This window comes from Sphaerodactylus townsendi, linkage group LG04 (genome assembly GCF_021028975.2).
Source record: "Sphaerodactylus townsendi isolate TG3544 linkage group LG04, MPM_Stown_v2.3, whole genome shotgun sequence".
Taxonomy (NCBI): domain Eukaryota; kingdom Metazoa; phylum Chordata; class Lepidosauria; order Squamata; family Sphaerodactylidae; genus Sphaerodactylus; species Sphaerodactylus townsendi.
In genome coordinates, this window is record NC_059428.1 from 72,278,195 (window position 1) to 72,291,994 (window position 13,800).

The 13,800-nt window shown below is 43.2% G+C and overlaps 1 protein-coding gene across 7 annotated transcripts in view; it reads right to left on the bottom strand.

Moving 5' to 3' along the window:
• The window catches only part of KDM6A (lysine demethylase 6A), a 164,161-nt gene extending 150,798 nt beyond the window's left edge, over positions 1-13,363 (bottom strand). For all 7 annotated transcript variants that reach the window (XM_048493669.1, XM_048493664.1, XM_048493668.1 and 4 more), the window contains exons 1-2: positions 12,696-13,363; positions 12,351-12,414 (exon numbers count right to left, since the gene is read on the bottom strand). In XM_048493669.1, the coding sequence (XP_048349626.1) occupies positions 12,351-12,414; positions 12,696-12,856 (225 nt within the window). In that variant the 5' untranslated portion in view covers positions 12,857-13,363. The remainder of the gene's footprint in view (positions 1-12,350; positions 12,415-12,695) is intronic.
• Positions 13,364-13,800: the final 437 nt, after the last annotated feature.

The window sequence follows — 13,800 nt, forward strand, 5'->3', positions numbered from 1 at the left end:
GAAACTAATAAGTTAGGTTATGGTTAGAGGTTAGCTTTTTGTTATGGTGATGGCAACCTAGGCTATACCTATTTACTACAACACTTTCATCATAGTGTTAATAAAATTACAAGAAACGGAAGAGACTGGGATTATGCTTTCTACAGCAACCATTTGAAGCCATGGTTAACTAAAATATAAAACTGTAAAAGCTGAATATTCAAGTATGGCTGCTATAGTCAAAGAAAATTTGTTAAGCCCAATGATTCATACTCAGATTCCAAAAAGGAAGAACCCAAGGAGCCAAGGTCAGTGACTGAGAAGAACCCAGCCCTGCAGAGACACCTGTTGGTAATATTCCAGCAATATCAGAGGTCATCCTGCCAAAACCTGTAGGGGAAACCTCTCTAACAGGCCCAGAGATAGCCACCAGGCAAGATGTGAACCCACACTCATAACCCCCAGGACCTGCTCCCATTCCACAGGAACAGCAGGACTGTCTACATGCAAACCCACTGTGGATCTTCAGCAGTGGCCTGAAAGGCTCCTTCCTTACAGGATCCTGGCCACGGCACAACATAGCCTAAGGAACTTCTGTTGGCAGTGCAGCTGGGCCTAATTACCTCCCAATCTACTTAAGGTGAGGACTGGGACGGCTGCCTGGCTGGGCCAAATGGTCCACTAGGAACAAGCCTCTTGACTCCAGCTCCACGCTCAGCCAGCCCTAGATCCAGTACACCAGGGGTCTTCAAACTATGGCCCTCCAGATGTTAATGGAGTACAATTCCCATCAGCTCCTGCCAGCATGGCCAAGTGGCAGGGCTGATGGGAATTGAAGTTCATGAACATCTGGGGGGCCATAGTTTGAAGACCCCTGCAGTACACCCATTCAGGCAACCTGACTGCAGAAAGCAGGACAAACACCAATCATGCTACTTCCATTATAAATAAAATGGTACATGAGTGCACACCACACTTTTCTACAACTCCAAAAACAAATGTAATAGTAAAGAACAGTGCTCATGCAGAATCAGTTTAGACATCAAATCATTATATCTAATTCTGAATAGCCCAGACTAGCCTTCTCTCATAAGCTAAACAGGGTTAACGCTGGAAAGTATTTGGATCGGAGACCTCTAAGGAATACCAGGGTGTGATGCAGAAGTAGTCAATCGCAAACCACCTCTGAACGTCTCTTGCCTTGAAAAACACATGAGCCACATGCAATTTGATAGCCAAAAAAAAAAAAATCTGAACTGTGATCTTAGTGTGTAGGGTCTTCCCCCCAGGTCTGCATAAAAATTATTAAAATGTTTTAAATTTAAAAAACTTGCCACGGCAAAGGAAATGGACACCATTTTGGAAAGAGTACTCCTTGCATAAGAGGTGCGAAACTGGTGGAGTGGCCTTCCCTGCTCAGGCAGGGTGCCTTGGTCAGGTCTCTGGCATCGAGGCAAGTTGTAGTCCTTCAGAGGGCTCCCTTCCTCACTGTTGCCATCACCACCTGAGTCAGATAAGTGGCAGCAGCAAAGCTGCAAGAATGAGAAGCAGGAGCCTTTGCTGCCTATGTCATGTGTGCCAGGCAGTGGAGGCACTACAGGAAGAGGAGCTGTCCCTGCCACATGAGCCAGGCAGAAAGAGCAAGCAGGCAGGAGGGTTGGCCAACTAGTGGCTGACCCAATAAGAAAGGCAAGGGGGAAGAATATGATTCTCCTCTTAAAAGTCCCCCACTGATTCCAATCTATTTAGCAACTTTCCTCCATCCTTCAAAAAGAGTACAAGGTTTAAGCAGGTTTATACAATTAACTGAATCTCCAACTTAAAAAAAACATATTGTATGACTTTTCTGTTGTACCAATACAGATATAAAAATTCCAAAACAGAAAAAAGCAGGGTCTGAAGACCCTGGGGAAAGCCTACAAGGAGAGAAGCAAACATGAAAAAGAAGCCTTCTCCGTTTTATCAAATCAGAAACTAAGACTCTCTACCTCACAAACACTGTCAATAATTGGCTTTTCCCTCTTTCAAAGAATGAGAATTCTACTGCTGCTGACTGTTATCACCTATCTTCCAGATCACCTTTAAGAACTAACCAGAAAGCATGCTGACTGGTCAGTGGAAACCAGTAGAATAAATATGGCTGAATGACGACAAGGAGCTAGTCATCATAGTTACTTCCAGTATAAAATCAAACTGGTTTACAGACTATTTTGCAATGCAAAGCATTTCAGCAGAGAGACAAATCATTTTGCATTCACAGACTATAAAGCCAATGGCAGCTTTGAAATGAATAGCATTAGATTAGATTGTGTAACCATAGTCTTTTTCTATTTCTATGAAAATTCTGATTTTTCCAAAACCCTTCCACTCTGTTTTGTTGGCCTACAGCTAGCAATTATTAATAAGCAAGTTTCTTGTTTATTTATTAATTAAATTTATTATAACCGCCCACCGCCGAAGGGCTCTGGGCGGTGCACACTCTTAAACATCAGATAAAATACATCATAAAACATAAAGTAAAAATACAGCATAAAAGCCTCAAAGCCTAAAATCAACTATCAGATGGTGATCAGTAACCAAACAGACCAGTCCTGAGATCTTAGGCCCCAGAACCAGAATACAACTTGGAGGTGGGGGGGATGGCACCATCGACAGCTGGCTTCCCCAAAAGCCTAGTGCAGGGGTAGGGAACCTGTGGCTCTCCAGATGTTCAGGAACTACAATTCCCATCAGCCCCTACCAGCATGGCCAATTGGCCATGCTGACAGAGGCTGATGGGAATTGTAGTTCCCGAACATCTGGAGAGCCGCAGGTTCCCTACCCCTGGCCTAGTGGAACAATTCCATTTTGCAGGCCCTGCGGAATTGTTCAAGATTCCACAAAGCCCGGATGGTCTGAGGTAGAATGTTCCACCAGGCTGGGGCCAAGGCACTAAATGCCCTGGCCCGGGTAGAAGTCAGCCGCATCATTGCTGACACTAGTTCAACATCCTTTTCAATCAAGGGTAAAGTAGATTATACCTTTTGAGTTGGGGCCTTATAAAATCTGAGACCTGATCACATAGGTAACCTATAGACAATACAATATTTTACTCAAACTTTTTTTCAGTATGTACTGATGTAGTTCTCAACATATCGTTTAGAGGACATAAGATGATGGAAACCTGCTCAGGGTCTACACTGCTCACCAAGTGCACTTTGGAAAGAGGTGCCTAATGCCAGGCAGATATCTGTGAGGGAACTTAGAGGTCTAACGAAATGCTTAAAATAAAATTCAGGTTGAGTTGTAAGTTACTGAGACCCTTTCCCCTAATCTAAGCACTTCTCCCAAAGCTGTCAATTTTAGATAGGGTGTCATATTAGACTGCAGCAACAGAAGTACAGGTGCATCTTACAGACTAAGGTGACATCTATTCACATGCCTCTTTGGGGGTTCCAGGTCTTGCATGAGATATAAATAAGCAGGAATAGACTGTGAAAAAGGCTTGTGTAAGAGAGAGCCCTCTCCCTCAGGTCCCCTCTGCCCACTCCATCTAGGGTTTAAAACGGTCCATTGGTTCACTTACCGTGAAGGGGCCTTCTCCTGTGGGGCGACGTGGGCATCAGGGTATGTGGTTAACAATAAGCATTCCTTTTCCTCTTGCACACGATGCATATTTTTTCTCTCAGCCCCACCTTCCCACCTATCATTCAGTGAGTGGGAACTATGACTAGATTTGTCAGCTACCCACAGAGATGGGAGTGCAGTCCCCCAATTCCAAACTTTAAAGAACTTACAGGTTGGATTAAGTGACAACCAGGGATTTGCAAGAGCTAAAGAATGTGTTTATATGCTTAAGGGAACGAAGAGAACACCGGTAGCATGTGTTCTCTCTTCATTTTATCAACTGATCATTCTGCAACAGAAAAAGGTAACTCCTTGAAGTGGGAACAGATGGTATGGAAGCCCCATGAACTTTTACAGGTACCTAAACACTTCCTTAGATCATAGCTCCAAGGTTCTCTGAGACATGTGACTGGTCACAGAGAGTCCAAAGGAAGGCTTAAACAAAATGAGTTAATCCTTTTCATGAACAGTTAGAATATCTGCACTTATGTTTTCAATTGTATTATTCAGATTCCTCCATTGAACATTTTACAAGACTGGGTTTAATACAATAAACATATCTGTACTACAGTCTAAGCATAACACTATCTTAAACTTTCAACAGTTTGCCAAGCAAATCAGACCTCCAAATATTCAATGTTGCCCTGTTACTAGTCAATTACACAAACCCTTAAATTTTAACAGGAAATTCAGAATGTCCATGAACAATTCAAACCTAGTAATGACAGCATATTGTACATCTATAAAATAGAATCAAGTACAAATTACAACAGACTATAATTCCTCATTCTTCGAACAGGAATACAGAAAATATTCATTTAAATGTTAAATGTTTCAGAGGAACTGATCACAGAGATTTAAACTGTGGCTATCTGAAAACTATACTCAAACTATACAGGAAATCACCAACTCTAAATATGCTGTTTCAAACTATCTGAAAGATGCAGCTTTTCAAAAGTCACATGCCAGACATTAAAATATCAAATTTAAACAAGTCAGTACACAATTTATTCTGTAATGTAAGGAACATAGGAAGCTGCCTTATACAGTACTGAATCAAACCACTGGTCTATCAAGATCATTACAGTCAATTCTGACTGGCAGAAGTTCTCCCAAGTCTCAAAGAAGTCCATAATACCTCTTTCCTAATTCTTTCAGCTAGAGACTGAATCAGGAATCTTCTGCACAGTGGTGTACCCGCAGGAAATTGCACCTGGGAGTGAGTACTGAAATTGCACCCTCCCCCAAAAATGGAGGCGGGGGGGGGGGGCAGCAAACAGGTAGAGCGAACAAGCAAGCCATGGGTCGGGTGAGTGGAGGCTGGAGGTGCAGTAGTGAGCCAGGCTGCTGCAGCCTGCCACAGGCTTCAGTGGCAAGGTCAGAAGCAAGGCTCTTAACCCACCTGCCCAAGCTTCTGCAGCCCAATATCGTTGCTTTCTCCTGGGAGGGAGGGCAGGGGGACCAGCTGAATGTGCCCCCATGTGACTTTAAAGTGTTATCTACTCCCTCTGTTCCCGCCTATGTACACCATTGCTTCTGCATGCAAACAAGATACTCTGCCTTCAGCTACAGTCCTTCCCCATTGTAATATATAAAAGTGTGTGTTTTTTCTGGAACAAGAAATTCTGTCACCAGAAGATATCATCTGACCCCTCATTAGGATCCCAGGACATTTCAAGATCCCTAATGCCTGAGAAAAGATCCAGAGTCAAGTTGGAATCAGAAACAAACAAGTTAATAATGTAATTTAGAAATGTTGTAAGGTTCCACTGCATTATAAGAAACAGGATTCCTTTTTAACATTTTTCAGACCATAGCAAAACTCAAAAAACTTAACCCAGAAGGGTTCCTGATCAGACATAGATTAATTAGACATAAACATTCTGCTAAATACCAGAATGAAATGCAAGATGGGCTTTTGTTATTAGTTAGAATGGGCATATTGTTTTGAAACCTTTGTGGACCTGAAATAAAAGTGGACGGACAAAGACTATATTTCATTGAATTTTTTTCACAATATGTACTACTCAGTACCACTATGAATTTTTACAGGAAATAGTACAGTACTTACATCTAAATATTCATTTAACTACAGTCTTCAAGTAGACATGTACCTCTCCAATGAGCATCAGTAAACCTGCAAACCTATGCACAACTCCATGGAACTAAAGTTTATTTCTGAGTAAATATTCAAATGATTAGGCTGCATACCTACAGTTGTTACTCAATTGAACTTTCATTCATGTTAATGTGTTTAAGAACAGACACACTTTATCTAATAAGTCCATTATTATTATTAACAACAACAAGGTTTACATTCCATCCTTTCCTTTGCAAGTTCAGGGTAGCGCACTACAATTTATATGCCCTTCTCGATGCCCATGTACCATCTGCTGGTCCCCTCCCAGGTTTAGGACAGGGCGCCACTTACCAAGTGGTAGATGGGTTATACTGCTGCTATTTTAATTAATTGATTCCATGGATTTTAATGTTTGATTGTCTTTGTGTACTAGTTTTATTGTTTTATTCTTTTGTTTACATGTACACCGCTCTGAGCCCTTTGGGGGTAGAGCGGGAAAGAAAGAAAGAAAGAAAGAAAGAAAGAAAGAAAGAAAGAAAGAAAGAAAGAAAGAAAGAAAGAAAGAAAGAAAGAAAGAAAGAAAGAAAGAAAGAAAGAAAGAAAGAAAGAAAGAAAGAAAGAAAGAAAGAAAGAAAGAAAGAAAGAAAGAAAACCAATGAAAAACAAATCAGATGGCAACTAACTCATACTAAAATACAGGAGGGAAATAAAGGTAGGTGGGAAAGAGGGAGGTCAAAAGATGGAATACCATAACTGCCTCAACCATATGTCTGGTGAAACAATTCTGTTTTACAGGCCCTGAGGAATTGCAGTAAGTCCCACAGGGCCCGGGTCTCACTACACAGAATGTTCCACCAGGTCAGGCCAGGGCAAAGAATGCCCTGGCCCTGGTTGAGGCAACCAGGGTCTTTTGAGGCAGGGATCAGCAACAGATGTTCATTTGACAGCCACCAAAATGCATTTGTAGAATCTCAGACTAACATCTAGGAACGAATACTTTCAAAGAGTAAAAATCCCTATATAAACTAGAGAATCCCAAACATTAAACTTTTACCATATTAGCTGTATGTTTATGAGAAGAAATAAATTGAATTCACAAACTACTATATAAAACCACTACCTAGAATTTTCTTACTAATTTTGTTCAAGATATGCCATATTACATGCAACCTGTAAATCACCTGCTGCTTGTAAAACAAAAATGAACTCTCAAACTCTCAAATGAAGTCTCAAACTCACTCAATACTAGAAGACATTAAAAGGACACATGTCACTCCATGTTATTTGTTTTTAAATAAGACTTCCCATTTTAAAATGGGTGTAACATGTCATAACTGTGTTACTGTGTACTGATAACAAGGTAACTGAAGGTTGAGTAAAATGAGTTTACTGTCACTATAGATGACAACTTCTGCTCACTCAGGCATTAAGGTATCCATCTGACTACATACAAATAAAACATCACTCACAAATCTTTAATTATGTGCTATTGATAATACATTTATATATGCCTGTGAGGTCATGGAAGGTGTCACCTTTATAGATACAGAACAGCCATATTAACTGTTATACACATCCAAAATGTATACTCACATACAGTGAATGTGAATTTAAACCTACTTTTAAAATACAAACTCTAACACATATCAACAAATAACATGCCAATATACAAACCTTGTTAGTATGCTAGTCAATTATGTAAATAAATTTACACAAGAACTTCCAATATTAAATGTGCATGGGATGCATTAATCCAGTGAAATGATGCACTCACCACTGTGCTTAGTCAATAAACACATAATTTAACTCTCAATGGTTATAACACTCTACCAATACAGATATTCTCCAGGATACAACACAACACAAAAGTGGCTGCTACCAGAAAAACAGCAGCCTGCTGTTCCACATGTACACAGAATTACTATACCAGAAGGTGCTCCTTGTACTTACCCCCCAAAGACTAAGTGCAGCCCAGGAAGTAACAGTAATCAGCCTGCCCCATATGTGAACACAGAAGCAGATGCTCTAACCTACCCCAAAGAAGGATATTGGGGAACTGTTTTCCATAATTTTCTCATTCTATCCATATTACCAATGAATAGGCTCTTGGAAATATGAAAGTCAACCCCAACTGATATATTCATACTAATACTTTCTTTAATTCAGGTTGTATCACTGACATAAGCTTATATTCTGTTTATTCTCTTGAGGAACATTAGACTAATTTCATCCTGCATGAGAAAATAAGAGCAGAGGTATGTAAAGCACAGCCTGACCGTTTCACTCTACTCCTCAATTCAAACAATAACATATGCCGAATTTCAACAGAAATAATGCCTCGTCTCGTAAGAAACTGTCACTCGCTTCATCACTATGCACCTAAAAAGATAAATGTGCGCCTTCCAAAGCAACACCAACAGCAACATTGACGCGATACTATATTTATATCATGAACCAGCTACCATGTTACACTGCAAGACCATCTGACCCAGAATCAGTAAAAATGAACTGAAAAACTATAAGCCAAATCTTGGGATTAGCACACATTCAGGAAGTACCTAGAGGGAAAATGATGGAAAGTCTAACCTAACTCATAGGATTGTTGGGCTGATAAAAAACAGACTGAGAGAATGTTGCAAGCAGTTCAGGGGTCCCACTGGAGGGGAAAGTAGAGTACAAAGTAAGTAAATAAATAAACCAAATGAACTGTTGGATTTTGTCTTTTAAAAAGGGGAGAAAAGGACTGGGACCAAGCAGTTTAGTTATTTTTTAAAAAACTGTTGTTAAGTCACATCTGACTTATAGCGACTTCCTACGGTTTTTAGGGTAAGAGACATTTAGAGTCTGTCTACCTGGTACTTCACCCTGGTATTCTTTGACCCTGGAAGCTTCCCATCCAGGGTCAAAGCAAAGAGTATGCAATTGAGGCGAGGTGGCCCATCAAGCTTCCATGGCACAAGTGGGGATCCAAATCTGGATTTCTCAGGTCCTAGTAAGCCACCTTAACCACTACACCACATTGGCTTTCTCCATTTTCTCTTTCCCCTTAATGAAAACCATTTCCTGCTTCTTTCTCTTCTTTCCAGCTGCCAACCCTTCTTTATCTACCCCATCTTCAGTTTTCCCTCCTCCTCCTCTCCTGCTGGCAGTCTCTTTGGGAAAAAGTCTGGTCAAGTTACATGATGTCAACTCCTGGGCCAGCCCAGCTGCATCTTGGGGAACTTGCAAGGACCTGTGTGGGGCACTTTCTTTCCCCCATCTCCCCTTCATCACACTATTTCCACTTTTCCTCCTCCTGGCATCTCACATAACTTTCACCTTTTCCTGCTTCCTTCTCTTCTTCCCACCCATCAACAAATCAAAATTTTATCTGCCTTCCCATCTTCAGCTACATTTACTAACTATTTATTTCATTTATGTATTGCCTTTCTCCATATTTGAACTGAAAGCAGCTTAAATTATTCTCCCCTCCTCCATTTCATCACAAAACCCATCAGAAGGGGAGAGCTGGTAATGAAAAATCAAGAAAAGATACCTTTTCACCTGCCCAGCTGCCCCAAAGACAAAAAAAAAACCAATTGGTCAGGGGCTGCCTCCCTCACTATAGGCCAAAAACCATGTCACAAGGGACCTGGAAGGGCCTTGGGTTCACTTGGATTCAGCCCATCTTTCCCAGGGCTGCCCAGCCCAGAAAGGGAAAACACTGGTCCACTGGGAGATGTCCTAGTACTCTTAATAACCGATCTGATCCTGCCTGTAAGGTAGGCTGAGAATGTGTAACTGGGCCAAGGACACCCAGCAAGTTTCCACTGCAGAATGGGGATTTAAAGTCCTAGTCTAAAACTGTAACCAGTGCCCCACACTGGCTTTCAAAGGCTAGCTGCTGTGGAATAGTTCAAAGTAGCCTGACCTCAGTGAATCATGCAAGTCAGGTGGTGGAAAGCTGCCTAGTGGTTGCTGCTGGCCCTGGCCCAATGAGTTCTCCCTGAAAGGCCAAAACAGTCCTGGAAAGGATCCTGCCCCCTCCCCTGCCTTTTACTGACAGAAGTCAAGCTTAGCACAGTGGTAAAACTGTTGTGGTTGTCTAGCAACAGCCACTTAAGGTATCCATTTCTTAAAGCTACAGGCACGCTTTGGCTAGCCCCCCTCCCATTATCTGTTTTGGAATTCAGATTTTTCTGCAAACCCTGGGCACTTTTCAGGTCTGGCTTGTCAGTCCATGGCTCCAATTTCTGGCTTTAAGTATCCCCAAATTGGCCAGATTGAGAATTAGATATGTTGATTACTATTATTAGTAGAATCATCGTCTAAAAATAACAGCCTAGAAGAATAATGGTACATGAACATTTTCATGGAAGAAAGTGCCACTGAATAGACCTGAATAGGATTCTGAGCAGACCCACTTAGGAGTGCTTAATTACTTACAGTTCACAATAATGTAGGGCAGTTATAGCATTATAATCTGACAGCAATTCTGTTGTGCACTCCAGGTTATTTTTGAGAGCATGTCTGTTGCTCCGGTTTTTGGATATCCGAGTCATAATCTTCACTGGTCTAGGACCATAAAAACACACTAATTTGCAACCAGTTACTAGCAAGTAACTCAACTGCAAGTTTTATCTCCTAGTAATCTATTCTAATGTCAGTGTCAATTCCTTAAGGCCTAGGACAGCAGTCATTCAATGGAACAGAACATCCATTTGTTGTAAGTTTATCATTCAATTCATATTTCATGTATTCAAAAACAGCCATTAAAGTTACTAAAATAACAGGAACACAATCACATTACATAACATTCCATGTATCAATGCCATATTATTTTACAATTTCTGTTTAACACAACTAAAACCCCAAGTCAATAGTTCCCAATGCTTCTAATATTACAAATAAGGTATATGCATACTCAAAGCATATCAAGTGTAGAACTTCATTTCATAAATGTCATAAGATCCCATGCCTAACACCATATACAAGTAGATGGCTAAAGGTATGTGAGGCTGAAGAAATGCATGTAAGGAATAAACACGGACACTCAAGACAGTCCACTAAAGGCATACCAGCACTTTAAAAAAAAAGAAGTCACAATCCCACAAATATTTTTGACAGCTCTTAATGCCAGGTCGAGTGCTTACATTTTTAACTGCATAATCTTCCTGTACTCTAATTTCTAAACTAGTTTCATATTTAAAAGCCATTAATATATAAAACTTTGAGCAATGATCAATATACCAGAGATTGTACATTAAAATTAATGTATCCGGTACATAAGAGATTCAACATCTTTCAAAAACTGCCTATTTTTAAACTAAAGGCAAAGTCTAAGAAACACAGAAAACCTACTTATCTGAAACAAAAATAATAATTTCCATGAACTGAAAAATAATGTAACTGTTCACAGACTACCAACTTTGCTAGTTATACCAAGAAAAAAAGATTATATTATGGCAAAATAGACTAATAAATTCAATGCAGAACACCACTGTTCTAAAATAAAAGTTTCTTACATCCAGACTACCCAGAACCATGTCAAACATACACTGAGAAGAGACCCAAACGCATCTTTCTTACCATATAATAGGTAAAAAAGATTCAAAAAATGAAATTGTCACGTCTAGCCTCCAAGGTCTGCCAGGCGCTTATAGATTAACAGCAAAATATGCTACAGGTAGACAGCATTAACCCCCACTCCCCACCCAAGCTCTGCAAATATGCTATTCTACTTTAACATATTAAGAGGAGGGGGAAGGGTAGCAGAATATTTTGACACAAGTACAACTGGTCTATGAAGCTAGCTGCTGAAAGCCATACAGTGCAGCTCGTGTATTATATTATTTCCTACTATTTATTTCCGTTTACCTCTTCCCACCCTTTTTTCCTCCCTGTCCAGCCATCTTGGGCCAACAGGAGCAGCCATTACTTAAGTAAATGACAGGACCAAGAAGTAACGTTTTTCTATAGCTACTCAGGTATGAAACAATCTTTCCCATTCTAAAGAAACAGCAAAAGGAAATGCCTCCCACACCAACCCAGAGAGAAACACTCAATGAAGGAAGTTTGCAGGTTTGAAAGATCATGAACCAAAAAGAGTAAACAAATCACTTAACCACCAATTTCTGAACACCATGGAATGAAAAGGACCACATTTCTGCAAGAGTCCTCTGGCTTAAATGAAATCAGGCATGGGGATTCTGTAAAATCCATCTCCCAGGATCACAGGAAAAGGACGAAGGCCAGGAGAAAACGAAGGTCCAGAGTGGCAAATAGCAAATAAGTAACGCCCAGTCACCAGAGCTTCTCCCGAATATGCACAAAGGTTGCTCCCAGCTGGAGATATCCAGGCCTGATGTGCAGGGGCTTTGTCCCTCCTACTTTTGGGACAAAGTCCAGAAAGTGACCAAAAAGAGTTTGCCACACCGTGCGCCGTGGTCACCACTCTGAGCACCTGGTGATCGGAGGGAAGGCCAGAGGCGCGTGTCAGAGTAGCTGGAGAAAGCCAGTCTCATCCGAAAGCCAAGAAAGAGGGTGGTCAAGGCAGGTTGGGCCAGAGGCTCTACTGGCGAGTCTTGATGGAAGCGTTTAATGCCTCCGCTCTCCCTCCACAAGCACACACCCGGGAGCGCGGGAGGGGGGGGGCCGAGGGTGGCTCCCTCGGCGGTGGCCTCCTCCCCCACCACAGTCCCCTTACCTTTAACAGCAAGGCCTTCGTTCTGGCGCCATCTTCATGAAGCCTCAGAAACCCGAAGAGTCGGCTGCAGGCAGGCAGAGAGAGAGAGAGAGAGAGGGTGAGGGGAAACAGCCACGTTAGCCGAGCCACCCCCGCCCGAAATAAACCCGCTTCCTTCTCTCCTTCAGGCTCGCTGGCAGGGGCAGAGCCCGCACTCCGGCCCAGGAGCACCACCACGACTCTCCCTCCGCCCGCACTCCTGCTCGCTCTTTCTCTCTCCCGCACACACTCGCGCTCCTCTCACACACCGGGCAGGCGGGCGGATACACCGGACGAGCCGGAACCCCGAGGCTGCCGTTCTGGTACCTGTCGAGGCCGGAAAGGACTTCTCTTTCCTCCGCTGTCAGGCTGGCGAAGTCCTCCTCGCTCTGGCCGCTCGCTTTCCCCGCCGCCATTTTCTTTTCCTCATCCCCGAAAGAAGCAGTAGAGGCGGCGGCGGCGGCGAGCGACACTCCGCACGATTTCATGGAAACGCAACGTAATTAACTGACGATCGCAAGGGCCCCCCCTCCCCGCGCGCCCCCAACGCCCCCCAGTGCCGGGCGGGGCGGGGTGCCCGACACACACACACACCACCACAACTTTTATTACAACAACAACAGCCGGCAGGGAGGGAGAGGGAGGCGGGGGGAAGCCCCGCGGCTCGGAGGAGAAGGAGGAGGAGGAGTGAGGGAGGGAGGGAGCCCCAGCGCTGGAGACTGGGGGGGGGGGAGCAGGAGGGGGAGGAGAAAGAGGAGGAGGAGGCTGCTGCTGCTGCTGCTGCTGCTGCTGGCGGTGACGGCGGCGGAGCGGAGTGTTTACATCGCTGCCGAGTCGCCAGCCCCGGCGGCGCTCGAGGAGTGGAGTCGGGATGACAGGGGCCCGCGCGCGCCCTCCTGGGGTGTATTTGTCGCCTCTACAAACTTCCCCAGCAGCGGCACAAAGTTGTTGTAATTGTGTCACACAGCGAACCCCACGCCGCCACCGTGACCCCCCCTCCCCACCCCGCTTGCCTGCTCCCGCGCAGCCAATCGCCGCGCCCGAGGGTGCCCACGTGACCTTTGTTGACTTACGTCAGTCATAGCGCTCCTTACTGCTACGCTCGAGCTTGGTAGCCGCGCTGCTTCAGCCAAGGGGATGCAGGCTGGATGAGTTTGCTTATACACTTCAGGTTTCTAATGGTGGTGAGTGGAATTCTGCATGTGAGGTTGGTGTGGAAGCGGTAGAACAGCAGGGGTGTTATAGGACTTGCAGTGTTTTTGCAATGATTATACTTCTACACCCCCAAAAAAGTTTCTTTTGGGATACTACAGAAAGAAGATAATCTTTCTGACAACACTCCGATCTTTCTATTCTGAAAGAGAGCTTATAACCGCCGTCCCCGACCCAGGTGAAAGTCAACTGTGCGGAAGGGTTCACTTGTTGAAGTGCT